A 25,425-nucleotide genomic window follows, 5' to 3' on the forward strand; every position below is an offset into this window, starting at 1 on the left:
AACCAGGGCTGCCACAACCAGCACATGTTGATTTTCGAATTAAGCTCCCTTCGTTGTTTACTTTGAATTTAAAGGATTCCGACCATGTCGAGCGAGCCATCGGTGGCCAAGGATGCAGTGCTGAAGCGCAGCGAGGCTCTGGCGGAGGACACGCCCCAGGTTCTGGGCTACGACTTCAACGAGGGCGTAAACTACAGCAAGCTCTTTGAATCCTACGTGAACACCGGTTTTCAGGCCACCAATCTCGGCCTGGCCATCCGCGAAATTAACAAAATGGTAAGTAATTTACTTATTAACTCTGCTCTTCATACGTTACAAACCCCTAACACTGGCAGCTGGATTGCAGGGAGCAGCCACTGGAGCCCGACCAGTTGGACAGCCATGAGAGCGACGAGTTCATCAGGCGAAGAAGCAAGTGCACCGTTTTCCTGGGCTACACATCCAATTTGGTCTCGTCGGGCCTGCGGGAGACGATTCGCTTCCTGGCCGAGCACCGCATGATCGACTGCATTGTGACGACGGCGGGCGGCGTGGAGGAGGACTTCATCAAGTGCCTGGCGCCCACATTTATGGGCTCCTTTGAACTGAGCGGAAGGGATCTGCGCGAGCGCGGAATCAACCGCATTGGCAACCTGCTGGTGCCCAACGACAACTACTGCAAGTTCGAGGACTGGGTGATGCCGCTGCTGGACGAGATGCTGGAGGAGCAGAAGTCGGAGGGCACTGTCTGGTCGCCCTCGAAGATTATCCATCGGTTGGGCCTGCGCATCGGCGATCCCAGTTCCATCTACTACTGGGCAGCCAAGAATCAAATACCCGTCTTTTGTCCCGCCTTGACGGACGGCAGTCTGGGCGACATGATGTACTTTCACTCCTTCCGGCAGCCCGGACTCGTGGTGGACATCCTCTCCGATCTGCGGCGGCTAAACACCATGGCCGTGAAGGCCATTAACAGTGGAATGATCATCGTGGGCGGTGGCGTGATCAAACATCACATTTGCAACGCCAATCTGATGCGGAATGGAGCTGATTACTCGGTTTTTATCAACACCGCCTCGGAGTTTGATGGCAGCGACAGTGGCGCCCGGCCGGATGAGGCCATATCCTGGGGCAAGATCAGGAAGGATGCCACGCCCGTTAAGGTCTATGCCGAGGCCAGCATGGTCTTTCCATTGATTGTGGGCGAAACCTTTGCCAGGCGGCACCATTCCGTCGGTAAAACGCCGCCCCAAGAGACTAACCAAGTGTAAATATATACGAGAGAAAACAAGGACAACGCAATCAAGGCAAATGTACAGATGTAACTTATTAAGGAACGGTGCTGGGGCAGCAGATGGGTCGTATTGCGAGTCCCCGAAGTGTTATGCCGGGCAGGAGGCCATTAAGCGACGTCGGAGATGTTGCAGCAGCATTGCACTCCGGCACCTCCGGTGGGCCATTCACATTCCGCCATAATGCTTCTGCCGGAGTCGCTTTAGTGCCGCAAAAATGCAACTTTTGCCGGCGGCCGCAGATGCTTAGTTTTACGCAAATATTCCATTACTTCTGGCCTTAATTGTTTGCCAAGTTCGCTCTTGTTAACCGGAAAATGTCCGGGACGGCACAGTGCATCCGCACAAGTCCACGAAATTTGTCATTAACTTTATGCCACTAATGTAAGCGCTCTTCAAAAATGGTTCCTCCATTTTGGCCAACTAAACTTTGGCTGTCTGCACGCATCATTAAAGCCAAGCGGAAACTTTTTCGCACACTTACTTCTTACTCTTTTCCTGCCGCATCGACAGTTGGCGCAACATATTTTGAGCTATTGTCAGGCGGCAGTGGAGAAAGATGGACTGGCAGAAAGTTTGGGGATTGCAGGGGCACTGCATTTTCTTTGACAACTTTTTACCAACTGCTTGCAACTTTTTCCTCTGGCTTTTTGGAAAATGAATGGTTTTTGGGGCTGAGGCAAAGAAAAACTATTTAAGCGTGTATATGGCAAATAGTGTTTTGGCTTTACCAAAATTTTTAAATTTATACGCTTTTCAAGGCGGCGAAACTTTGTTTCGGTTGTTTGGTGTTTGATGAAAATCGTATGATTTTTAAAAAATATAAAGATCCTTAAAGAATCTTTGAAGACTTTTTTGATAAAAATGATTTATTAAAATCTAAATGTTTGGAATTCTAACTTAACTTTTGGCTTAACCAAAATTTTTAAATTTATACGCCTTTCCAGGCGACAAAACTTTGTTATAATTGTTTGGTGTTTCATAATATTTAACGATTTATGAAAATCGTATGATTTTTAAAATATTTAGATCCTTAAGGAATCATTGAAGACTCTTTTGATAAAAATGATTTATTAAAATCTAAATGTTAGGAGTCCTAAGTTTGGAACATGGTAAAAGATTAAAGTCTTAAATTCCTAGTTCATATTTTTGTTAGCAATTTGCCGCAGCTAAACTTTGGAATGACGAAACTATGGCATTAAAAGCAATTTATTTCTTTGAAATTTATGTTCGCTGCCAAGAAAATCAATTGCACTTATTTTCGCAAGACCATTATCGGCAGTCCGCCATCGTTAAGAAGTGCTTAACTGCATGTTGTCATAACCAAAGGCACACACCCACACACACACACTCCTTGGGCCCACTTAGGACCTATATATATCCTGCTTTCACACACTCTTTCGAAGCGCTTAAAAACTAATTACGAACAAAGCTGTTGCTGCTCTTCCTACTTTGTAGTTTCTGGCTGCGTTTTCTTTTCTCCTCTTCGCAGGCTGAAGAGTGGTCACTGCACTGGGAGAAAACAAGTAGTCAGAATCAGTTTAAACTGATTTTTATATTCACAAACACATACCAAATTTCATATCAAATTATAAAGTCGGTTGCTAAAGTATTTCACCAATTAAATCTATATTATTAAGACTTTAAGCAAAACTATTATACGATTTAAAATATTTCAAAAAATACAGCTTGAAAAATATGTTATTCTACAATTTAGTACTATGAAAGTAAAGATATATAAAGGTAAATTTTCCAAAGTGTAAGTGCGTAGATGATTGCCGACTTTCCAAGACTGGAGCCAACTTCCCTCCGTGATTACGAGAAAATTAAAACTACATTAAAAGTTTTGCAGTTGACAGGGACGCAGGCGGTGAAAAGTGAGAGGGGGGTCAGAACTTTTCAAAACAACTCCACGATTTATTGATTCGAACAAGAAAATGGAAAATACATTTGGTGTGGGAATGTGTTATGTGGAGGTTATCGTCGAAGGTTTAGCATTTGTCTACGGACAGATCGCTAAATGCATCGGAAAATTCTGGCAGATCCTCGTCGCTTTCGGAGACTTCCCTTTGACACAACTCGCACCTCAGGCTGCCCAGGTCTTCGGGCGGAAGTCCTGTAGCTGCCAAAGTGGCGATGGCTTGGTGCCTCCGAATGAGATCCTCCCGCCGTTTCAGATCCTCGGAAAGCACCCGCAGTCTTTGACGCTCCTGCTTCAAGGATTCCTGAAAACGGCGCAGCTTCTCCTCCTTTTCTTTAAGGACATTCTTGTCATGCCTCAAAATCTGCTCATAAATCATCCGAACATTGTCGTCCCTTCGCGAACAGGCCTGCATAACCAGGCTGTTCAAAGTGTCCTCCAATCTGAGATCGAGCTCGGCGATCTGTAAGCTGGTTACCAGTTCTTTCCGCAGGAGGGGCTCAAAGCAGGTGGCCAGGAAATTAAGTCGCACTGTATCGCCCGGCCAATCCTTCAAAAGGTGAATGGCCGCTCGGCAGGATTGGCTGATGCCCTCAGGCTTGCCCCTCTTGGATTTTTCAGCCATCTTCTTCTCCAGCTCTTGATTTCGGCTCCTGTAGAGCTTCTCCGTTTCCACGGTGCGGCTGTGCAGAGAGTCAATCTCCTTGAGGAGCTCCTGGTTCGCCTGTTTTATGCTCTCGAATTGGGGACCGGTAAGAGGCTCCTCTGAGGTCACCTCCTGATAGCAGCCACTACTACCACCACCAGAGTTCGAGGCACTGGTCTCCGTTTCCTGGGCATCTGCAACCACTGCAGTAACCTGGTACTCGTTCACCAAATCATCCAATGAGCGGTCCATGTTCTCCATTTCAGTGAAGGGTTCACTCAGGTGGCCAATCTCCCTTAGTTGGTTAAACATCAGCAGCAACATGCAGTTCCGGGCGAATTTGTCAGGGCCTTTAGCTCCCTGGAAGTATTTCATCCAGCGCTGGCTAATGGCAAAATCCTCCTGGCTAACTGGGTGCTCCTTTGAGTACGATTGCAAGTCACGTAACTGGGCGGCGAAGTGACGATCCAGGGCGCACTCGTTAAGATCGCTCATCTGTTATAACCTTTTTGTAAGTTTTTGGAATTTCGAGTTCAATTTTTTACGTTTTTATTTTGGTTATATTTTTGGGATCGGTGGAAAGAGAAGAGTTGATCCAAAATGTGAAAAAGGTTTACTATTACTATGGATTACTATGTTTTACTATATTTACTATGTTTACTATGTTTTACTATGGTTTACTATGTTTTACTACGGCCATTAAAAATAAAAATGGTATTTTAACTTTAAGCCAGAGAATCCCTAATGGGTTTTTGATAATTTCGATGAGTATTTTCCAAATATTAAATTGATGTTAAATTTTTCATGTTGCACTGTGTTATTATCGGTTATTATAAACATTAATACACGCCAGTAATAAGATGTAGATATTTATTTTAAAGTCGTTTTAAAAAGTCTATGACTCCACCACCAAATATTTATTAACTAACAATGCAGATTTATTAAAGGATTTACTAAGTTTTATTGTGGGATTAAGAACGTCATCTTGAGGACTACTTTTTCAGAGAAAGACGCACAGGAACACCTGATTTTGGCATCAACGGCACTCCATTGACTCCGAACTCAATCTCACTCTTTTCCTTGCGGATCTCCAGATCGAAATTAGACAAAACCTTGGCAATCGCTATCTTCACATTCACCTTTCCCATGCGTGCGCCTGGAAAATAAATAAATAAGAGTAAGTAGATTTGGTGAAACAGGACATAAGCCATCAATTATAGTAAAATGCTTGTCCAGAATTTAAGCAAATTAAAAATGAAAAAAATCGAAAAGTTGTATTTCTATTGGATAATATTTATTCGATTATTGCCTACCGATGCACATCCTGGGCCCCTCGCCAAAAGGCATGTAGGCCGCTTGGTTGAAGTTTTTGTTATCCTCCAGATAGCGTTCTGGTTGATAGCTAAGCGGATCGGGGAAGTACTCGGCATCGCGATGCATTCCGATAACGGAGATTATAGCTGGTGTGCCCTTTCGGATCACTAGTTTGCTATGGGGTACAGGATAGTCCTGAGTGCAAATTCTGTTTAGCAATGGAAGAGCCGGGTATTTGCGGGCAGTCTCTGTATGAAAACATATTATTATTATAGTAAGAAACGAAGTCATGTATTATTTTTCCAAGTGATTAGAAATTTGGTAAGCGCTTGGCATTGGGAAAAACAAAGCTTTTGCCTCTAGGCCAGAGATCTATATCTATCTGTCAGAACCTACCGAGAACACAGGCCTCCAGGTACTTCATGTCCGAGATGGCATCGTAGGTCAGCTTTCCGCCGTGCTTTTCGATGGCCCTACGCACATCCTCCTTGGCCTTTTCCATCACCTCTGGGTTTTGGGTGAGCTCGTACAGAGTGAAGGCGGCTGTAGAGGCGGTCGTCTCATAGCCCGCAATGTAGAACAGGAGTAGCTGGCCGGCAATCACATCCTTTGACATTGATTTCACACCATTCTTAGTACTCTCCGCTGACCAAACGGAATCATCAGTGTTGATCTTTCCCTGATTGCGGAGTTGCAAAAGGAGTTGCAGCAAATCCTTACGCTCTATATTGTTCTCCTCTCGGAGATCGACGGTTCTGTGGGACAAACGACGCATCCTTTCAGTGGCCTCCTGTTTCCAGCCGATTCCCACGAAGAACTTCTCAAGGCTATGAAGATGATATATTTAAATATGTAATTTATAAATTTTCTTTTAAACCTTACCCGGGAAAGAGGAAACTAGCAGCTCCACGAATAATATCTTCGAAATGCTTACGATTCAGCTTTTTGCTAATAGCCTGGAATTCATTGTTGGGATCTGCAAAACTGTCAATATAAAAAATAGTCGTGGCAATAATATCGATGGCATAGCTGAGGGGAGAAATATAAATCATATAAGAGATTTCAGTTTAAAGGTAGTAGAATTTTAAGTTTTTGATTATTTGATTAAATATTAGTAGTAACAATTCTTACGTTGCCATTAACTTTTTGAGTTCCAACTCCTTGCTGCCCGTTTCAGGTAGTTGTGCCTTCATGCTGGCTACTAACTTATCCCCCACAGAATCGGAGGTCGCGAACATAGCCTTCAATTTTCCGGAGGTAAACGAGGGCGTCAGCTTATTTCGTAGGGCCCTCCAGCTAGCTCCTTGCAGCTGGAACAGGCTCGCCGACATGGGATCGTTCTTCTCATCCACATAAATACCTCGATCATGGAAACTGGCAAAGTCCTTGACCAACACATTGTGAGCCAGTTGAGCATCTCGGATTAGGAGAGCAGGTCTCAAGGTGAGATACATTCCAATCACCGGTTCCTTTGTGGATTGGTACATATCGTAGATGGCCATTCCGAAGGATCGTTTTCCCTTGGCCACGGATTCCAAAGCACCGAAAGGGATGCTCACTCCAGTGGAGGGAAAACCCTTTCGATCCCAGTAGCTAAATGTCCACTTGAGGTAGACATATAGCAATGTGACTGCACCGATTAGTAGGTATATTCCGATCATATTGATTATATTTTCTTTGTTTTCACTCTTTGTCCGCACTTTTAGAGTTCCCAACTGCAACTGACTGCAGAGCTGATCTACAATTTATAGTCCTCTCAGGGTTCTCAACATATCACTTATCTTGTTTAAGCTGGGTCTGCTGGTCTGCTGTTTACCTGGAAAATCCCCCCGATTGAGTCCCATTTAGTAGATGGACAATGGGACAAAGGGACTTAAAAGATATCTGATGGCACCAAAAAGATGGTGAAAATAACTGCAGGTACTGTTTCTTTCTGTTTTTTTTTTGACTCCATGGACAAATCGCTGCTTTGGTTTTTAGTAGACCCTTATACACACAAAAAAACGGATGCAACTCTCCTATGTTCAAATTATATTTTTATGGGAACAAATATAAAATGGATGAATAATAATGCGAATAGGTCATTTAAATTTTAATTACATTATATAACAACGAATACAAACAAATTTGCCGTCTTTATTGGTAAAAGTTCAGAGTCGCACTGACGGAACTGAAAGCTTGGCTTCAAGAAGTATATGGATGGGCTTACAAGCAGTTTGACTGAATAGATAACGCGACAGATTTAGCGAGATAAGAAGCGAAGAGAGAGGAAGTGAGAAAGAGCGCAGAAGGGCGCTGCTGGTGCAGTTGGTACACCTACGAGCAACTGACTAGGTGATGGCGGTCTAATCCTTACAATATTTTTTATGTATTTTAAAAAGTTAGGTCTGATATCAAAAACAGATAAAGGAACTAAGGCTTCGTTTTTCAATGTAAAACCCAATAGGACCTTTAAATCTTAGGTCCTTAAATTTTGGGTAATTTACAAAAATTTAAGCCAAACGACGTTGGTCTATAAAAATATCTAGATAAGTTAGAAGGACATTTTAGAACTCATATTATAATATATACTACTGCACCCAGAAAACAAAATGGACTAAAAAGGGGCCTAATTACCTAAAATTTTAGGAAACATGGCCAGAAAAACGCGCCAAGGCCATGCATTACCTAAAATGTTGTCCATGTGGACTATATTTTTTACGCAGTCTTGAATTTATTTCTGGTAATCGTTACCTAAAAAAATGGCTAGTGGACTAGATTTTTAGGTCAAAATTACGTAAATATTAGCTATTTTCAAAAAAGTTAACATTTTTACTATTGATAGTAACATATTTGTTTATTTTAATTGCTTATATTGTTTTATTCGGATAAGTAAATATTTTATCTTTCTGAAAAAACAATCATTTTATTTTGTCCTCGGTGGGAATCGATCCCCGGTCTTCTGCGCGAGCGTCCAATAGGCTAGCCTCTGGTCTACGGAACTACTTAAAGGCCCTGTGGCAAAACCGAAGCCTGCTTCTAGGTGCACAGGCGAATTCTATTTTTAGAATAGGGCACTATTACCTTAAAAGTAGGAAAATAGTCCACGTTGGTATTGATTTTATATATTGAAACTTTTCCATCACTAGCTTTAAGAGAAGTCTAATAAAATTTGTTAATAATAAACTTAAAAAACCGAATAATTTGTTTATTAATATTAAGGGCCAATATTTGTATTAAATTGTGAGTAATAATCGACTTCAAATTATTCCTAAATTTTAGGTCTTATGGACCAATTTTATGGTTACGATGGCCTATAAAAATCTCTTTGGCTTTACCTAAAAAGTAGGAACATAGTCCACATGCTAATATTTTTAGGTAACCCATTACCTAAATCTGAAATTTTAGTCTATTTAAATTTTTTAGGTCATACGTTACCTAAAAAATAGTCTCACATTTCTCTGGGTGTGTGGACGTCAGTACGCGATTCGCAATTATTAATTTTCCTTATTAAGTTTAATATAGACATATGTATGTATGAAGTTTTAAGAACTCTAGCATGTGATATTCCAATATATACTAATTTTATAGTAACGAGACTGATTTTTTGTGTCAAATAAGTGTCAAATAAACAGCCGCACGTCGCGCAAAACCCCGAAGTTTTTCCATCGTGTTTTTCGTTACAATTTCTGCGCGGAAATTCATCCGCTTTTCCTGGGACTCATCAGCTTCTACGATCAAGCCGCCGCCCCAACATTTGGTCCTTCGAGCCGGATTTCCATTCTTCCGAAGATTATCTCCAGCGCCTACGGTGGCTTGAACCGCTTCAGCTAAGTTCCATTTCCAATTGTTATTATTTGCCGGTCATACAGCCAGTTGTTCGAACCCCATTCCGTTCAATTTGTTGTATGATTTCTTGTCTAAATCGAAAAGCGATTTTAATCCGACGCAACGGCATTTAATATATTATTCCATTCCTTTTGTTTGTGCGGCATTTTTTCCATTCCCTTATGCCGTACACTTCAAAAAATTCCATGCAAAGTTGCAAGTCCATAGTGCCAAATTATTTCAATTATAAATAAAAATATACCTAAAAACTCCAAATGTGTGTAAAAATATAACCCAGCCGCAGTAAAAGTTTCCTATTTTTTAAATTGTTCCGCAAAAATTGCACTCTGCATTTTTTTACTGTGTTCCTGCTGCGCGTACATATTCACATAAATATTCTAATACAGTTTACTTATACTACTCTGCATTTATAAATCAAATCCAAGACCCTAATGACACAAACATATTTTTCTAAACATATTTTCGTGGTCAATAAACTAAATTTTTTCCGTGTGTAAAAAATATATAGTCCAGCCACAGTGAATATTTCAAAATCAAAGTGATCCGCCGAAATTGGCAGCTTTTGTGATTTTACTGTGTTTCCTGCTGCGGGCATATATTTTTACATTAACATTCCAAAATACAGTCCACTTCATCTACATACATTTTTGAGCTAATTGTTTCAATAAAATCCCGCAAACATATTTTGCATTTCAAAGCTATTCCGCTATTCGCAATAAGTCTCCAGAACTCCCGCAATCGGTGACTTACAGTATCCAGCTGTTAGCTAGCCACATACATACATACACACAGCTACGTACTCTCCAAGTATTCGGCAGCGCACAGTGGGTCAAGTGCCTACAATAATTATAAAAAAAACGACCATAAATCCGAATTTTAATATTGTTAAACAATTAATATTTTTTTTTTCCTATCCGTGCACCAGTGTGACCATATTTTCCCTTTGCATAATTTAATAATTATTTATTTTGTGCATACACTTAAATACTTATTTTCGAAATTATTTCAAATCGCCATACAGTTTCCTCCACACAATACAGTGTGACCGTATACACCGACGGACTTTCAATTGGTTCCTAAATTCCAATTCACAATAATTTCCGTGTAAACGATTTCGCAATAAATTTTAAACTCCTGTCCGTAATGGCTTCTCAAGCAAAATCCGCCCTAAATAAATTTATTGTCACAGCTGACACTCTGAGCCATTTTGAAGCCACTTTAAACTTTCCGGGTGCACCCACACCAACGTTATCCGCATCTAAAATCCGTCGCGAGCATGTCAGTTCCTTATGGCAAAAGGTGAATGATGCATATGACACATGCTCCGAGTGCATTGTGGCTGCGGGTGACAGCGCCGCAGACACCAAATCCTTCCTGAAGGCGAAATATAACGAAACGTATTCCATATACGAAAGATTTGCTGCTCAGATCCTCGAGCAAATACAACAGGGCTCCCCCAAATCATCTCAACCTCCAGCATCGTCTCCCCAAGACTACATTTCGTTTGGCTGTCAGCTTCCTCCGATCGATACGGAGATTTTCTCAGGCGATTATCTTCGCTGGCCGACTTTCCGGGACCTTTTCACGGCGATCTATATAGACAATCCGAGTCTGACGCCTGTTGAAAAGCTGTACCATTTAAATGCCAAAACTAGTGGTGAAGCTCATTCTATAGTTTCCAAGTCCCCACTCACCAATGATGGCTTCCGTTCAGCTTGGACAAGTCTATCTGAGCGTTTCGAAAACAAGCGATTTCAGGTGAACAGCCACCTAAAAACATTGTTCAATGTGGAATCCATGGCACAAGAGTCTGGGGCAGCCTTAAAGGAACTTCAACACACAATTCAAGGATGTTTAACTGCCTTAGAACTATCCGGCATTCAAATTGAGAATTGGGACCCTATTCTAGTCTACATTTGCTCCACAAAGCTACCAAAGCTCACGCTCTCATTATGGGAGCAATCCATTCATAATAAAGCCGAAATTCCTACTTGGCTCGAGCTTAATTCTTTTTTAACAAAACGCCATCGAACTCTAGAGGCCGTTGATAGCATCCGGCCTGCTAATTTACTCCATGTCCATTCCAAAGCCACAAATGTGTTGGCAGAACTTCCAAAGATAAATTCTTTCACTACGAGGGTACTTCCATTACCCAAAGGCTGCGATCTGTGTTTAAAGGAAAAACACCCCGTGCGTATATGTCCACGCTTCCTCCAAATGCGGGTAAATGATCGTTCAGCCTACATCCAAGATAAGCAGTTATGTTCCAACTGTTTTGCAAGCAGCCATAAATTGCAGGATTGCATTAGCGCTCACAGTTGTTTTACTTGCCAAAGTCGCCATCATACGCTGTTGCATCCAAGCAACAATTCTACAATTACTTCGATTCCATCCAAACCTCCAGGGCCAGTGTCAGCCTCAATCCCACACAGAATTTCGTCTTTCTCAGCGCGTGTTTCCAACGTTCATGGGATTAACCGAATTTCCGATCCCGACCCGATTACAAGGGTCTATCCAACAGATAATTCTTCCGATTATTGGGTTCCATATCCCGCCTTGGATGACAGACGTTCCCGAGGTATTAAATCCTACCAATGCCGAGTCTGCCAAAAGATCCATCCGCTACGGAAATGCCACCGTTTTCTACGGCTTAGCGCCCAGAAAAGGATCCAGGAAGTACATATGCATAAATACTGCTCGAATTGCTTGGCCCACGATCATTCCCAGGACTTGTGCCGCAGTGGGAATTGCTGCCAGAAGTGTGGAAAGGACCACCACACTCTTCTACACTTGGACGATCGCTCCCGCTATCCTGCAGATACTTCTCCTGATGTTTTGCTACGGTGGTCCTCGCAAGGGGGGGGAGAATGTTCACGCCAAAAGGGCGTTTAATTTCGGGAGGCAGTGTCGAGCGGCAGTTTTCTCCAGATGTCCACATCTCGCTCGCTCGCACTGCCCTTCGCTCTCCCTCTCCAACTCTCCCGCAACTCTACGCTCCGCTCTGGAGCCGCTAAGTTAAGCTCCATGTAATCAGTTCTATTTTCAAGTGTCAAATAAACAGCCGCACGTCGCGCAAAACCCCGAAGTTTTTCCATCGTGTTTTTCGTTACAATTTCTGCGCGGAAATTCATCCGCTTTTCCTGGGACTCATCAGCGCTTCTACGATCAAGCCGCCGCCCCAACAGTAATTTTGGTAAAGTTATTTAAAGGTAGTAAAATAAGATAACTATGCGGGCCCAATGCCTCAAGAATTTTAACTTGAAATAATAAAATAGCTATTAAAGTGCATAATCTAAAGGTAATTTCGCCGAAGGCCAACTGGGCGTAGGAAACCCGGCAATGCCCTTTACGAATTCGGCGCTCACGTGCCAAGTGTTCGTGTCCACCAACAACAGCTTGGATTGGCCCAGTAAGTTGGAACCGAGTCAAAGACTTTGAGTAGCGATGTCAGCGACGACAGCTGCATTTTTAAGCGCGGCCTTCGCCGTTTATTAAAGTGGGTATGGAACCTATATAAACTGGCCAGCCCGGTCAACTCAATATCAAATCAAGCTCACAGCTCCGAGTAGTAACAGCTACCAAAAACAAAAAACCAACAAACAACATGAAATTCGTAAGTTCTTGAAGGACTTTGGGGTTTCCGTTTTAAGGACTAACTAATTAAGGGGAATTATAATCCACAGTTCGCCGTCTGCTTCTTCGCTGTTGTGGCCGTGGCTGCTGCCAAGCCCGGAATCGTGGCTCCTCTGGCCGCCGCTCCTCTGGCCTATACCGCTCCGGCTGTGGTGGGCAGTGCCGCCTACGTGGCTCCCTACGCCTCCAGCTACACCGCCAACACGGTGGCCCACAGCGCCGCCTTCCCCGCCGCCTACACCGCCGCCTATACCGCCCCCATTGCCGCTGCCTATACCGCTCCAGTTGCTGCCGCCTATACCGCTCCAGTGGCTCGCTTTGCCGCCCCCTACGCCGCCGCCTACACCTCCCCCCTGGCCTACAGCTCGCCCTATGTGGCCAGTCCCTACGTCGCCACCGCTGCCGCTCCTCTGCTGCTGAAGAAGTAAATCAACAGATTGTGATTCCTACGGAAAATATTTCCCTGTGAGCTTGGCTCATAGCTTGGCATTTATTTTTCTAGACCTCAAGAGATGATTTTGTATGCAAATTAAACTATCTGAAATTTAAATTGAGATATTTTTTCATTTGGCGGTGGTGTTTATGTTGTCTACATAAACACGTAGAAAAATAAATATTATTATGTTTTAGGTTTCCATAATAATATTATTTGACATTTTAAAAAGTCTACTATTAAGACCTATTATATCTTTTGTGAGTTTTTTAGCTTGTCAAGAGGTGTTTCTATTTTATAATGCATTTGAATGCCTCTTCCTTGAACAGAATGAAACTAAAAACTGTGATTATTGCTCCTAAAAAAAACGTATGTTCACATTAAAATTATTATATTCCCAAGGTCTTTCGCTATAAACCGGTAATGAAAAATGACATATATTTTACTTTTAAGTACCTGTAAAAGGTTTTAGTGAAATTCGTAGAAAGCTAAGAGCTCTTGAGTGTAAAATGATTGCATACTTATGAGCGCACATCCTGCAAACTACTTAAAAATTCGCAGGGGCTGAGGTTGCGTGCATTTTTGTCACCTTTCGCCGCCTTTCGCTTGCCTTAATGGCACAAATACCGGAAATACTTTCGAGAAGCCATCTTCCCCCAGCTCCCCCCGCTGCCACCACACTTCCGATCTGGCCCGACTTCCTTATTAATTTCTCGAATGCTGCTTTGGTATTTTCTCTGCCAGCTCATGCCACTCATAAATTGCGCAAATTCCTTTTGTGAGCGTCAAAGAAAAATGTCAGCCGGACGATGAGTGCCAAGGAGGTTGGTGTGGTCACATCTAATTTCTCTGCATGTCCTGAGCACGCTTATTAAAGTATAAATCATTTGATGACTGCCACTGCCCCTGCAAAGTGACCAACAAATACGTCACACAAAGAAGGAACCGGCAAACGGCAATCAGCCCGAAAAAAAAGGAAGAAAAAATGGAGATGTGAAGCTGAGGTCCTGGGTCCCGAAAGGACTGCACTGCCCCGAGGACGGTTAGCCAAAGTACATTATAGTCCTTGGTCGTTTGCAGGCGGCAACAAATGTAGCAGAAAACCGCAGCCGAGAGTAGTGCAATTAAATACAGGAAATAATGGCCACCACAGCACTGGACTGGCAGAAGAAGAAGTAGATCCTGCCCCACTTGCAGCCGGGTGGTGCGGTAGTTCGGTGGTCTGGTGGTGCACAGGAAACGACAGGATGCAGGATGCAGGAAACCCTCGCATCTAGCATCTTGGCCAACAGCCTGCAGTTGGCCAGCAAATTTAGAGGCGGAAAGCAAAGAATCCAGCAACATCCAGCCAGATGGAAGCCGGTGAACGCTATTATGTAGACACATTAAACGAAGATGGCCCAGGGGAATCTCAGAAACGAATGGGTCGCACATCGGGCTATTTATCTTTCGAGTATTTTCCAGATGGATGATTGTGGCGCAATTAAACCATTTTAGTGCAGTAGGACATCAATTTGAAGAGGAATCCTTTTTATTATAATTATTAAATTAAAAGTGATTAAGTCTATAATTATTTACATTATTTTAAGAAGAACTGTAGTTTAGGGAAAAATCTTAAAATCGTTTACCACATTATAACAAATCAATAATTAGAAAATTGTAAGATGTAAAATAAAGGTTAAAAGAGTAAAGACTAAAGACTAAGAAAAAGTAGCTAACAAATTATTTTATTTATACGTTTTTAATATTAACTATATTAAAAAAAAAATCTCTAAATTTGTTACTACAATTTAAAAAATGTTTCATTTTACATTTGTAAGATGTAATTTCAATATAAAGATTGAATGGAAGAAAAGCAGCCAACAAATTAATTTATTTATATTTTCGCCAGCTTTACAAATCGCATTTATACGCATTTTTACTTGGTAACTTTTTAGAACTTGTAAATTAAATTTTACAAGTGAATGGTCAACTTTTTACTGCCACATTTCTTTGCCTATGCACTTGCCTCACTTACTTTGCCCAACTTTTAGTTGACGAAGCCATGTTCTTTGGGCAACTTTTCCAAACACCGTTTTTAATGGAAATTCCTTGGAAAATAGCTTTATTTACACCCGGAAGAGTTGACTTCTTAATGTAGCGCATTCCAATCAGAACCGCACACACACACATACAGAGACAACATCTGGTTGCGGTTTCCTATGTCCTGTTTCGACCAAACTGCTCCTTAGAAGGACATCTCGTCGGACAGTGTGTGTGAGTGTGGGAAATATTTTATAATTCCATTTTCAATTGGCAGGTTTGAAACCATAGATATGTACGCTCACATATCCACAAACCATGCGAATTCTACGGCAGCTTGTATGCAGAATTGCATGGGTTGTGTCGGGCTCTAATTGAATTCAATGTGCACTTAAGCGACATCCGTTCATAATGAAATTTCGCAACAAAATTGTGGCAAGGACAAAAGAGTCGGCAAATATTGTTGCTATGCTAATGCAAAGTTTTTGCCTCCGTAGGTTGGTATATATATTTTTTATTGCACCATAAATAATGTGAAATCGGAGATGGAGAACGGCGGGGAGTGATGTGGAGCCTGGCAACGGAGAAATTGAAATTAAATTGCCGTTCGACTAAAGGAATCCGATGCCGGGAACCGATGCCAAAGCAACTAGAAGGCTGCATCTTATACATACATAGTAAATACATTTCTATATATTTTTTATTCCACTCCGTTGTGTTTTATTTCATTTGACGTTTTATTTTGCACTCTGCAAATAATCGATTGTCAGTCAGCACCAACTGCTGTCCGTCCGTCTGACGGACCGTTTGACTCTCCATCGGAATGTTAGCTAAAGTATGAGCAGCTGCTTCAATATTGCGCATAGCATTTCACAATTTCACACACTGCCGGAAAATCGAACAACAACGGGGCAATTTTAAAAAGCTCATAATAGTTAAATTAGCGGATTTAAATTGCACATGCCACATAATTAAATGGAGCACATTTAATTTTAATAGACTTCAATTAAAGAAAAATCCGATTAGTTTCATTTCTTTTCTTATGAATCACAGCTAGTTGTATAGTTCTCGGAGATAAAGTTAAATTAAACTTATAAAATATTTTGTAAATTATTTACATTATTTTTAATTGAAAGTCAGTTAACAAAGATATTTTACTAAATTTTTCTTTTATAATAAAATCGAAAATTAAAAATATTTGAATCATTTTAATGTTCTTACACAAAAACATATATTGTATTTATTATGGAATAAATGAATTAGTTATTAATAGTTTTACTTAGCTTCGATTTAAAAGTAGTTTATGCATCCAAACCCGAATTAATCGGTTTTCCCAGTGTTCTTCCCACAAAGCAATATGGGTTTGATTGTGTGTTGCGCAAAATTCCTTGCGATTGACTTCGCCTGGCGTTTTATTGATTGATTTGCAATGCCCACGAGCGGCTGACAATCAGCTTCTCGGGCTTCCGAGGCAGCAACAGCTTCAGCTCACGTTGCGTATGCGTAATATTGTTATGCCACATCCCAGCACGCTCTCCTTCATGGAAAGTTTGCGCAAGAAATTCAAGCAATGATCAAGTGTACATTTTAATGAAGTCGCCTCCGTACACAAACCTATTCCTATATAAATACAATAAATTGCGTACCGAAATCAACTCTATTGCATGCCAATTTCCGGACCAAAAATATGAGCCTTCGTAGTCGAAAACTTTTTTCATTAAAACTCTCGAATGGTGGCAAGTTGGGCCGGGAAGTGGGGAAAAGCCCAGCTGGGCTAAGTGAGTGCAAAATGTTATTTTATTGTCAACAAGCAAAGTTTGCCGAACAACACTCCGAAGACGAAAGCCAGAGCCGGAGGACTTGTCGTGGCTGATGTCAAAATTTATTTAATATGCAGCATAAACAAAGCGACCAGGACACGACACGCTCGTAAACTCATTTGCCAGTAAAAACAACTGTTCCCACTTGACGCTGTTGGGAATTTTTTAATACGACCTCAAGGACCTTCTCGCCTTATGAAAAATAAATATTTTTGTGTTTTATATCCAACTCGGACGGCAACGCCCACAAGTTTTTTCATTAATTTGCAAGCATCCAGAGTGTTGAACGTGGGTGGGGATGACGATTAGTCCCCGACCAAAAAAACACCCAGAAGAAGGCATTCCGTAAAAGTCAATAAAAGTGTTGTTTTAACTTCTGGCACTTTTGGCCTTCTTCAGCAGTCATTATCAACTTGTGCTGTCAACGCAGCCGGGCAGCATCTGGGGAAATTTTCATAATTTTTGGCGACAAAATTGAATTGATTAATAAAATATGAGCTGGTGAGTTGCAAGTGGAAGTTTGCCAACGGAAGAGGACAAGAAAATAATTCCCAAGTATTTGTGAGGAATCGATGATAAAGTTTTTCATCGTCTTGGCAAAGAAATGAAAATGTCTGAGGATATAATCTATAATCTTTAAGAGATTGTCTGAGTTTGAATAATACATTTCTCAGTTTTTTTGGTCTCTCACAAGTTGGAAACATATTTTAAAACGCTTTATATTTGAGTAAAGTATAGTTATAGTTTTAAAATAATGCAACCATTAAACAACTTGTTAGCTTTACTATAAGTTAATAAATTAAAATATGTTTGTGTTCATTTCCATTTTGTCATAAAAACTCTTGTTTTGATTACATATATTTTCAATTAACTGGCGACAGAAACACAGTTCATATATTCGCAGCTGCAGTGCTTTCATCAGTTATGAAAACATTTCAGCTTTTCAGCTCCGCTTAACATGCAAATTTCGGCGGCAAACTAGTTGGTAACTTTTTAAAGACGGTTCCCAGCTCATCTTGAATTCGTGCTACCCAGCAACCCATTATTCGTATGCCATCTGGCTAAACCAAAGCCAGCGGAGCACGAGGACAGGAAAAACAACCAGTCATCCATATGCATGATGCATGTCAGTAATGGCATTTCCAAGCCAACGACAAGTTGCTTAAAAAATCATCAAAAAATTCGCGCTAAGTGCTGGAGGTTGGCGGTTTGTCCCCAACCACATCCGCATCCATATATGGGTATATCCATCCTCATCCCTACGTATATCTTCCACATCTGTCATGCTCTTTGCTGCAGATGCGGTTAGAGAAATGCACGAAAATGGAAAAGGGCCAAGAACGGAACTAAAACCGCACTCAAAAAGCTGAAACCGGCAAGAAATTGGACTGGCACATTCCCCTTAAAGCTTGAACTCAATATGTGCATAACTTTCGCTTTCCGGTGACAGGGCCCCCGGAACCCGTTCCTTCGGCTCCTTTGTCCCAGGCAATCTGTGACCCAAATCCAAGGACCGACCGCCTTAAAGCCTAAAACAAACTGTGTCAGTTGGCGTCGTTCCTCCCCCACTTGACTTTTGCCATCCCCCACCAAAACACTATATCCTCCCCTCTATATCCTTTGCTGCTCGCATCAAAAGGCAAATATTGGCACTTGCCGCAATAACCAGGTAAGCTCAGGCTGAGTTGCCCTCTATCGCAGACTCGAAAATGGGTCACATACAGTGGTGAGCAGGATAAGAGGGGCATTTCTGTGCAATCATCGTGATTTAATATTAACTCTGGTAGTTTAAAGATTTTTTGTAAAGTTTAAGATAGAGATATAAAACATGAAATGCTAAAAATCTTAGAGGTTAATTAACTATAGATTTCAATTAATCTAAGTAATATTAAAAAATATAAAATACGAAAAGGAAACTTTAAAATTAGAAAACATAACTATTCAAAGAACTTTTAAAAAGATAATTGATGTAGGTTAAATTATAAATTCTATTTCCATTATATAAGTCTTTATTTTAGTTGAATAAAATTTAATTAAATAGATTTATTAAAAATGTAAGAATAAAATTCCTTAAAACACCACTGTTTTGATATCATCTGTAGGTCGAAAAATGGATGCCTGTATGCTGGCGCAGCTATGGAAAGTAGAGGAAAATTAGAAGCAAACTTCGGGTCCTTTGTAATTGCGTCACAGAGGCGGGACTGCAGGACTTTAACCCTCCAACGGCAAAGGGGAGAGCAGATTGGCATGGGTTAAATCTCGCACAATCCCTCACATGGCTTTGAAATTTTAATGGCCTTTAAGTGAGTGAACAGGGGCGTGGCTGTCGCGCTTGGATTAACAAATTAATGCAAATGATTTTGGAGAACATTCAGCAGCCGTCTTGTTTTTGTATGCCCCCCTGAAGATGTCTCGACTTATGCTTAATTTAATGAATATTTATGAGGCTGCCGCTTCTTATTTTTGCATCATCGTGTTGACTGCATTTCGATTTCAGGTTCTAATTTAATTGCAACCAGGAGGAGCAGCAGGAGCAGGACAACAACATCCGTTTCCGCTTGCCACGACATCCCGTCAAGTGCGGCAATCGCATTAGAATGCGCAGCGGACCTGTCCTTCGTACCTCGTCCTTTGCATCCTTTGCACGACGGATGAGCTGGCAGGTGCCACTGTGCTCCCTCCTCGATCATTGCACTTTGGACTCCCCAGACTCCAGACTCTAACACAATGCCAGCCGGGGGCTCCAGCGACTCCTGCTCGCTGCACTCATTTAATTGCATTATGCCGCAGGCTGTCGCATTGCCCTGCAAGTTGTCCTGGCACTCCGGCACTCCAAAGACACTGCATTAATTTGCATGTGAAAAACTGCAGTCCCGCTGTTGCTTTTGTTTTTCTTATTTTTGTATTTTTATTGCTGCTCTCTGTTTTTGCCCAGAGTTAATGAAGTCAACAAGCTGCGGCTGCATTTCGTCAGACTGAAAAGCTTCAGGCCAAATGGATTGCCGGGAACAATGGGGAAATCACATGGCCTTAACAACTTGGAAAAGCTCATGTTTTACTCGAATGGGTAGCTAAATAGTTTAGCATCCTTAATGTCACAGAAATCTCAGCAGAATGGTTAAAAATTTGCCTTTTTTCATTCAATACGCGCTTGCCTTTTTAAAAATGTAACTACATTTTCGGGATCAAATTATTAAATATTTGTTTTGATTTCAAAATAGTCATTTATAACAGAGCTCGTCTATAAGTAAATATTTACATTTGTATTAACACGATTAAAAAAAAATTGTAGTGGTTCAAAAATCTTAAAAAAAAGGTATAATAATCTGTATGACTCTGAAAATAGTAAGTAGGGTCTTTCAGAGTTCTTATTTATGGGCTTAAAAAAGTTATAAAGGCTTTCATTTAGAATTTGGTGATTGGTATTACAAAAAAAGGAACAAAAATCACAATCGTTTTCTACAACTACATGTTTTTATCTTATGCAACATAGGTTTGAACTTATTCTATAGGAAAACCTAATTATTAAAATCCCGTTAAATTGTGAAACAATATTAAAAAAGTTATAAAGGCTTTCATTTAGAATTTGGTGATTGGTATTACAAAAAAAGGAACAAAAATCACAATCGTTTTCTACAACTACATGTTTTTATCTTATGCAACATAGGTTTGAACTTATTCTATAGGAAAACCTATTTATTAAAATCCCGTTAAATTGTGAAACAATATTTGTCTGTGCTTGTGACGAGCAGCATGTGGTTCTCATCTAGTTTCTGGCAGCAAGGTGAGTCTAATTTGTGCCCACTTAGGAAGTGCTTCCGACATAACCAGGATATGTGAGCTCGGGCACCGAACCTTCTTATGGTATTTCTAATGGTCTGATGGGCATTCGCAGCCGTGTCATTGTTGCGGTAACCGAAGATATAGATGAACTTGCCGGATTGGTACTCGTAAACGCGGAGGATGGCGAAGGGAAAGATCTTGCGCATCTCCTGGTAAACCTGCCATGGCCTGAGCGACTGCACCTGGTTCAGCAGTAATTCACGTTTATTCAGGGATGTCATCACCTTGATGGGGAGGTTCATCTGGAGGAATCGCTTGGGCAGACTACAATTTGTAAGGGTTAATATTGCAACCCCCCTTGAAACCATAGAAGAAAACTTACTACTCCATTGCCGCCTCTTTTAGGGGCGGATTGATGTATTGAAGGTAGGCATAACCGCGACTATTTCCCGCATAATCGATCTTGAAACGTAGGGCGTAGATCTCACCCAGTTCGCTGGCCAGCTGCACAATCTTCTCCGGTGAACTGCGCCGGTCCCTGGGTATGCAAGTTAAGTAGAGCTGCCAAAAGAAGAAGTCAGCACTTAAACTTTGAAACATCTGATTTTAGTATTAACGAACTTACCTCACCCTCTCCCTCCTCCAGCGCGGATTTCAGATCCTCATCAAGGACCTGACGCGTGGTTATGGAAATAGTGCCATTTACCTGACTTGTACGATAATAGCTCTCAAAATCCATTTCAAACAAAAAAAAAAAAAAGAAAAAAGAAAAACAACACGCGTTACGCGTGCGCAGAAAAATTACGAAAAAAACAGTGTGACCAAATTAGCTAAGTAACCAATTTAAGTCACGGTGTTGCCAGATGGTTTAAATGAAGTTTAGATATCGGATTATTCAAATTTGAAAACGGTTAAGAAAAAATAAGATAAAACTTAAACAGTTTGCTTATGGAATTATTGTCAAAAGCGCTGATTTTTGTTGAATTCTCATCAGTTCAACACGGGTATGCCATATTACAAATAGCAATTTTTATAAAAAAAAATATCTCGAGAAGACCCCGTCTTTTATTAGCCTTGCTGTGAACTCTGACTGCACTATAACTAAGGTATTCTATTTTTGCGAGGTACGTTATGCATTTACTTTACTTTTTCTAACCGCTTTTTGCATGTCAGGCCATTTCTTTGCTCTCGCCAGCTTTTTGCTCTGTTTTGACAGGCTGCGCGTGCTTTTTTCTAGCTCATGTTTAACAATATAAATTTATGCAGGCAGGCAGGCGGGCATTTGCAACTTTTGCCAGCAGTTTGCCACAAGCCGCAGCACCTACGTATCCACGTTGTTGTTGTCGTTGCGGTTAAGCCGCCCATTCAGTCACCACCCACTCACCCCACCATGGGGCATCTTGATGGAGGTTGCGGTGCACTCAAGTGCCTGCTGCCGCTGCTGCTTCATTTTCCTAATTTATACGCGCGCTGTGCTAATGAAAATTTACGTGGCACGCAACCGCATACTGTTTTGTTGCCGCTGCCGATACACTTAGAATTACAGGTGTACTTAAAAATAATAAAATTGAATTATTTTGGCCAGGAATAATTTTTTCAGATTTAAAAAGTAATTACAATTTCTAGCAAGAACCAAAATGTTATCAAAAACCCTTCTTAGGCCTGTGTTTAATTTGGAAATATTATGTTGTCCATTTTTCTTTTAGATTACATTATTAAAAATTAATCATATTTTTATTTATTTTATTTACAGTGTGCTGTCGCTGCTCCTTGAGCTTGTTACCCAGACTTGGGTCCACCACTTGACGCATCCCCGAGAAACCCTAAGCTCCACTTTTGGCCCACTCCGCTTTTTGTGGTTGAGAAACGCTCGGTGACAGCCGCAGAGTAAAGCAAGAATAAACCCACCCCTCTTCCTTTCCCTTTCCCGATCTCAGTCAGCGGGCTGAGTTCATTCGAATCTTTTAAATTTTCCGGTTAAACAAAAAACAAATTTTTGGAAATAACAATAGTCCAATCTTGTTGAATATGCGAACATGGCATCAATAGAACCAAGCGAGGAGTTACTGGATCGCCATTTCAGACAGCAGGTGGCCGTTTACAAGGATGTTGATCAGTCGAGGGCCCTCCAGTCAGATCGCCTAATCATGGCCATGTGGATGAAGGTATTCGAAAGGACTCCGCTCAGCCAGAAGTTGGCCCGGAACAGTCTGATGCTCCTGATGCATGGTCACTTGAAGGACTTTGGTTTTTTGAAGGCGCCGTTTACGGATGTGCGGAATTGCAACCGGAATCTGAATGAGTTGGTGGATGAATACAAAGGGCACCCATGTAAGAAGGTTACTTCCCAGGAGAAAGTCAAAGATTGTACCAAAAATATAGCAGAAACTCTACGAAGGGAGCAACCTCTTTCCCGCACTGCATTACTCAAAAGGACTTTCAGCCACATTCCTCGGTCTAGAAAATTAGAGCCTATTAAAGAAGTTTCCGAACCCTCGGAAATGGAACCCAATACTCGCTCCATTTCCTCCCAATCAAATTCAGATTCCCAGAGAACCTGCTCTGAATGCGCCAATGAGGCGGAAATAAAGAGCGTTAAGCAGAGAATCCAAGCCCTAGAAGAGGAGCTTTCGAAAAACGATCAACATCCTTTGAGTGTAAGTTCCATGGAGAATGTCAGAAAAAGCTACGAAAAAAGTTCGAGCAATAGTGGGGATTCAACTGCCAATCGTGAAAGCGAGAGACCTCGTTCCTGCATCCCCCAAGTGCAAGAGAAACTCAAGAAGATAACCAATGTAATAGATCAGGTTACCCGCAGATCGAGTGCTGTGAAAAACCTGAAAGATTGCTTCGAGGAGATGGCCGAACGTTTGAGAAACACAGCCGAAACAGCTGAATATTCGATTCCCATGGGGAGCAGGCCAAAGAATCCGCCCCCTGTGCCGCCAAGGAACTTTCGAAAAAGCACGGAGCAAGTTCCTGCTCAGATGACCCGACAAACTGGAGGGCAATCGCTACCCCCTCAATTTTTCAAAGACAAAACCATTCAGGAATTGTTAGTTCGCCGTGAGAAGCTAAGGGTACAGTGTTTGGAGTACTACAACTTGGATGGCACAATGAAGGATGTAAAAGATATGCCCCTTCCCCCCGGCGACGCCAAGCGAACGGATCAGCGAGTTAAGGGATTCATAATTGGAGCCTATCGGGCATTGGAACGTCTAAAACGCTGGCGCGGAAAACCTAATCAGTTGAAGTTGTTCCGAACCTGCTTTCAAAGATTTCGGGGACTGAAGGATTTCTGGAAGCTCCAAGCTCTGGATCGACAATTCGAGCGAGTTGCTCTCAGGTGGCATCGTAAGAAGGTGATTGCATGCCAACGAAACACCTGGCGTCGTTATCGCAGGAATATCCTGATACAAAAACCATCACCCACTGAGGCGGATTTGCAGCAGGTGCGCCACCAGTTGGAGCTGCAAGAGGAACTGCAGCGGGAGCGAATGGTTCACCTGGCCAAGATCAAGGAACTCTGTAAGACACACTGCTCCGGAGTTATCCAACCGGATGTCCTTCGAAAGATGCTAGGTCGCCTGAACGACGAGTACGGCCAACTGGCCGGAGATCTGAAATCAGTCGTCCGCGAGAAGGAGCAACTATTCCAGTAAATAACCCTCCAAAATCCGTAACTTTCCTCGCACCTGTTTTTGTAATTGCCTTTGCACTTGTAACAACATTAACACCGCCAGCTGCGCTGCTCATTAATTAATTTAAATACTACGGTTTATTAAATTAAAAACCCCGTCGAAAAGAAAACAAAGCAAAGGGTCTTTTGGGGCGAGGGGAGGGCTGGGAAGGGCTGATGCTGGAGATGACTACACAATAAACAAGAGAGAACGCTATAGTCGGGTTGTTGTCCCGACTATCTAATACCCGTCACTCAGCTAAAGGGAGTGCGAACGCTGTGTCGGGTTGGTTTCCCGACCAATAATCGTAACTCAGCTAAAGGGAGTGCGAGGGAGATAGATATATAATTTTTGATTGCGTATAACTTTTTAATGAATGGTCCGATTTGAAAAATGTCTTCTACATTTCGATAGGTATAAATATACACAACAAAATTGCATTTATACTTCTCGGAAATCTTTAAAGATGTGGGCGCAGGACCCATTTTAAAATCGTTAGTGAGCGATTGTGGGCGTTAGAGGGGGCGTGGCGCTCGGCTAAAATAAACTTGCGCTGCGTAGGAAGCCAAAGAATATGTGTGGGAAATCTCAACCTTCTAGCTTTTGTAGTTTCTGAGATCTCAGCGTTCATACAGACGGACAGACGGACAGACGGACAGACAGACAGACAGACAGACAGACAGACAGACAGACGGACAGACGGACATGGCTAGATCGGCTCGGCTAGTAACCCTGATCAAGAATATATATACTTTATGGGGTCGGAAACGCTTCCTTCTAGCTGTTACATACTTTTGCACGAATCTAGTATACCCTTTTACTCTACGAGTAACGGGTATAACAAACAATCTACTCGTAAACAGTAGCTATTTATACCCGTTACTCGTAGAGTAAAAGGGTATACTAGATTCGTGCAAAAGTATGTAACAGCTAGAAGGAAGCGTTTCCGACCCCATAAAGTATATATATTCTTGATCAGGGTTACTAGCCGAGCCGATCTAGCCATGTCCGTCTGTCCGTCTGTCTGTCTGTCTGTCTGTCTGTCTGTCTGTCTGTCCGTCTGTCCGTCTGTCC

General features: G+C 41.8%; 6 protein-coding genes and 1 long non-coding RNA gene across 7 annotated transcripts; 3 read left to right on the forward strand and 4 right to left on the reverse strand.

The window, feature by feature from the left end:
• Positions 1-2: 2 nt before the first annotated feature.
• On the forward strand, positions 3-1,750 carry LOC138912846 (probable deoxyhypusine synthase). Its single transcript, XM_070214342.1, has 2 exons — positions 3-276; positions 336-1,750. Exons 1-2 carry the CDS (start codon positions 85-87, stop codon positions 1,248-1,250), a joined length of 1,107 nt encoding a protein of 368 aa, XP_070070443.1. The 5' UTR covers positions 3-84; the 3' UTR covers positions 1,251-1,750.
• Positions 1,751-1,814: 64 nt separating this feature from the next.
• Positions 1,815-2,947, reverse strand: LOC138912847 (uncharacterized). Its single transcript, XR_011418411.1, has 3 exons — positions 2,845-2,947; positions 2,723-2,783; positions 1,815-1,945 (listed from the first exon to the last, which is right to left on the reverse strand). It is a non-coding gene; the product is annotated as an uncharacterized lncRNA (long non-coding RNA).
• Positions 2,948-3,167: 220 nt separating this feature from the next.
• LOC108067358 (uncharacterized) lies at positions 3,168-4,463 on the reverse strand. Its single transcript, XM_017156336.3, has one exon. The coding sequence runs from the start codon at positions 4,331-4,333 to the stop codon at positions 3,263-3,265; it is 1,071 nt and encodes a 356-aa protein (XP_017011825.3). The 5' UTR covers positions 4,334-4,463; the 3' UTR covers positions 3,168-3,262.
• Positions 4,464-4,672: 209 nt separating this feature from the next.
• On the reverse strand, positions 4,673-7,281 carry LOC108067347 (probable cytochrome P450 6d5). Its single transcript, XM_070215096.1, has 6 exons — positions 7,253-7,281; positions 6,284-6,968; positions 6,035-6,181; positions 5,549-5,979; positions 5,152-5,400; positions 4,673-4,994 (listed from the first exon to the last, which is right to left on the reverse strand). Exons 2-6 carry the CDS (start codon positions 6,811-6,813, stop codon positions 4,831-4,833), a joined length of 1,521 nt encoding a protein of 506 aa, XP_070071197.1. The 5' UTR covers positions 6,814-6,968; positions 7,253-7,281; the 3' UTR covers positions 4,673-4,830.
• A 5,136-nt stretch (positions 7,282-12,417) lies between these two features.
• On the forward strand, positions 12,418-13,163 carry LOC138913171 (vitelline membrane protein Vm26Ab-like). The gene is made up of 2 exons (XM_070215802.1): positions 12,418-12,593; positions 12,664-13,163. Exons 1-2 carry the CDS (start codon positions 12,585-12,587, stop codon positions 13,039-13,041), a joined length of 387 nt encoding a protein of 128 aa, XP_070071903.1. The 5' UTR covers positions 12,418-12,584; the 3' UTR covers positions 13,042-13,163.
• Positions 13,164-20,447: 7,284 nt separating this feature from the next.
• On the reverse strand, positions 20,448-21,425 carry LOC108067344 (probable RNA-binding protein 46). The gene is made up of 3 exons (XM_017156317.3): positions 21,297-21,425; positions 21,054-21,232; positions 20,448-20,995 (listed from the first exon to the last, which is right to left on the reverse strand). The coding sequence occupies exons 1-3, from the start codon at positions 21,408-21,410 to the stop codon at positions 20,599-20,601; spliced, it is 690 nt and encodes a 229-aa protein (XP_017011806.3). The 5' UTR covers positions 21,411-21,425; the 3' UTR covers positions 20,448-20,598.
• Positions 21,426-21,641: 216 nt separating this feature from the next.
• On the forward strand, positions 21,642-24,487 carry LOC108067357 (uncharacterized). The gene is made up of 2 exons (XM_017156335.3): positions 21,642-21,795; positions 22,425-24,487. Exon 2 carries the CDS (start codon positions 22,708-22,710, stop codon positions 24,331-24,333), a length of 1,626 nt encoding a protein of 541 aa, XP_017011824.3. The 5' UTR covers positions 21,642-21,795; positions 22,425-22,707; the 3' UTR covers positions 24,334-24,487.
• Positions 24,488-25,425: the final 938 nt, after the last annotated feature.

The sequence above is a fragment of the Drosophila takahashii genome, chromosome 3L (genome assembly GCF_030179915.1).
Source record: "Drosophila takahashii strain IR98-3 E-12201 chromosome 3L, DtakHiC1v2, whole genome shotgun sequence".
In the NCBI taxonomy this organism is placed as follows: domain Eukaryota; kingdom Metazoa; phylum Arthropoda; class Insecta; order Diptera; family Drosophilidae; genus Drosophila; species Drosophila takahashii.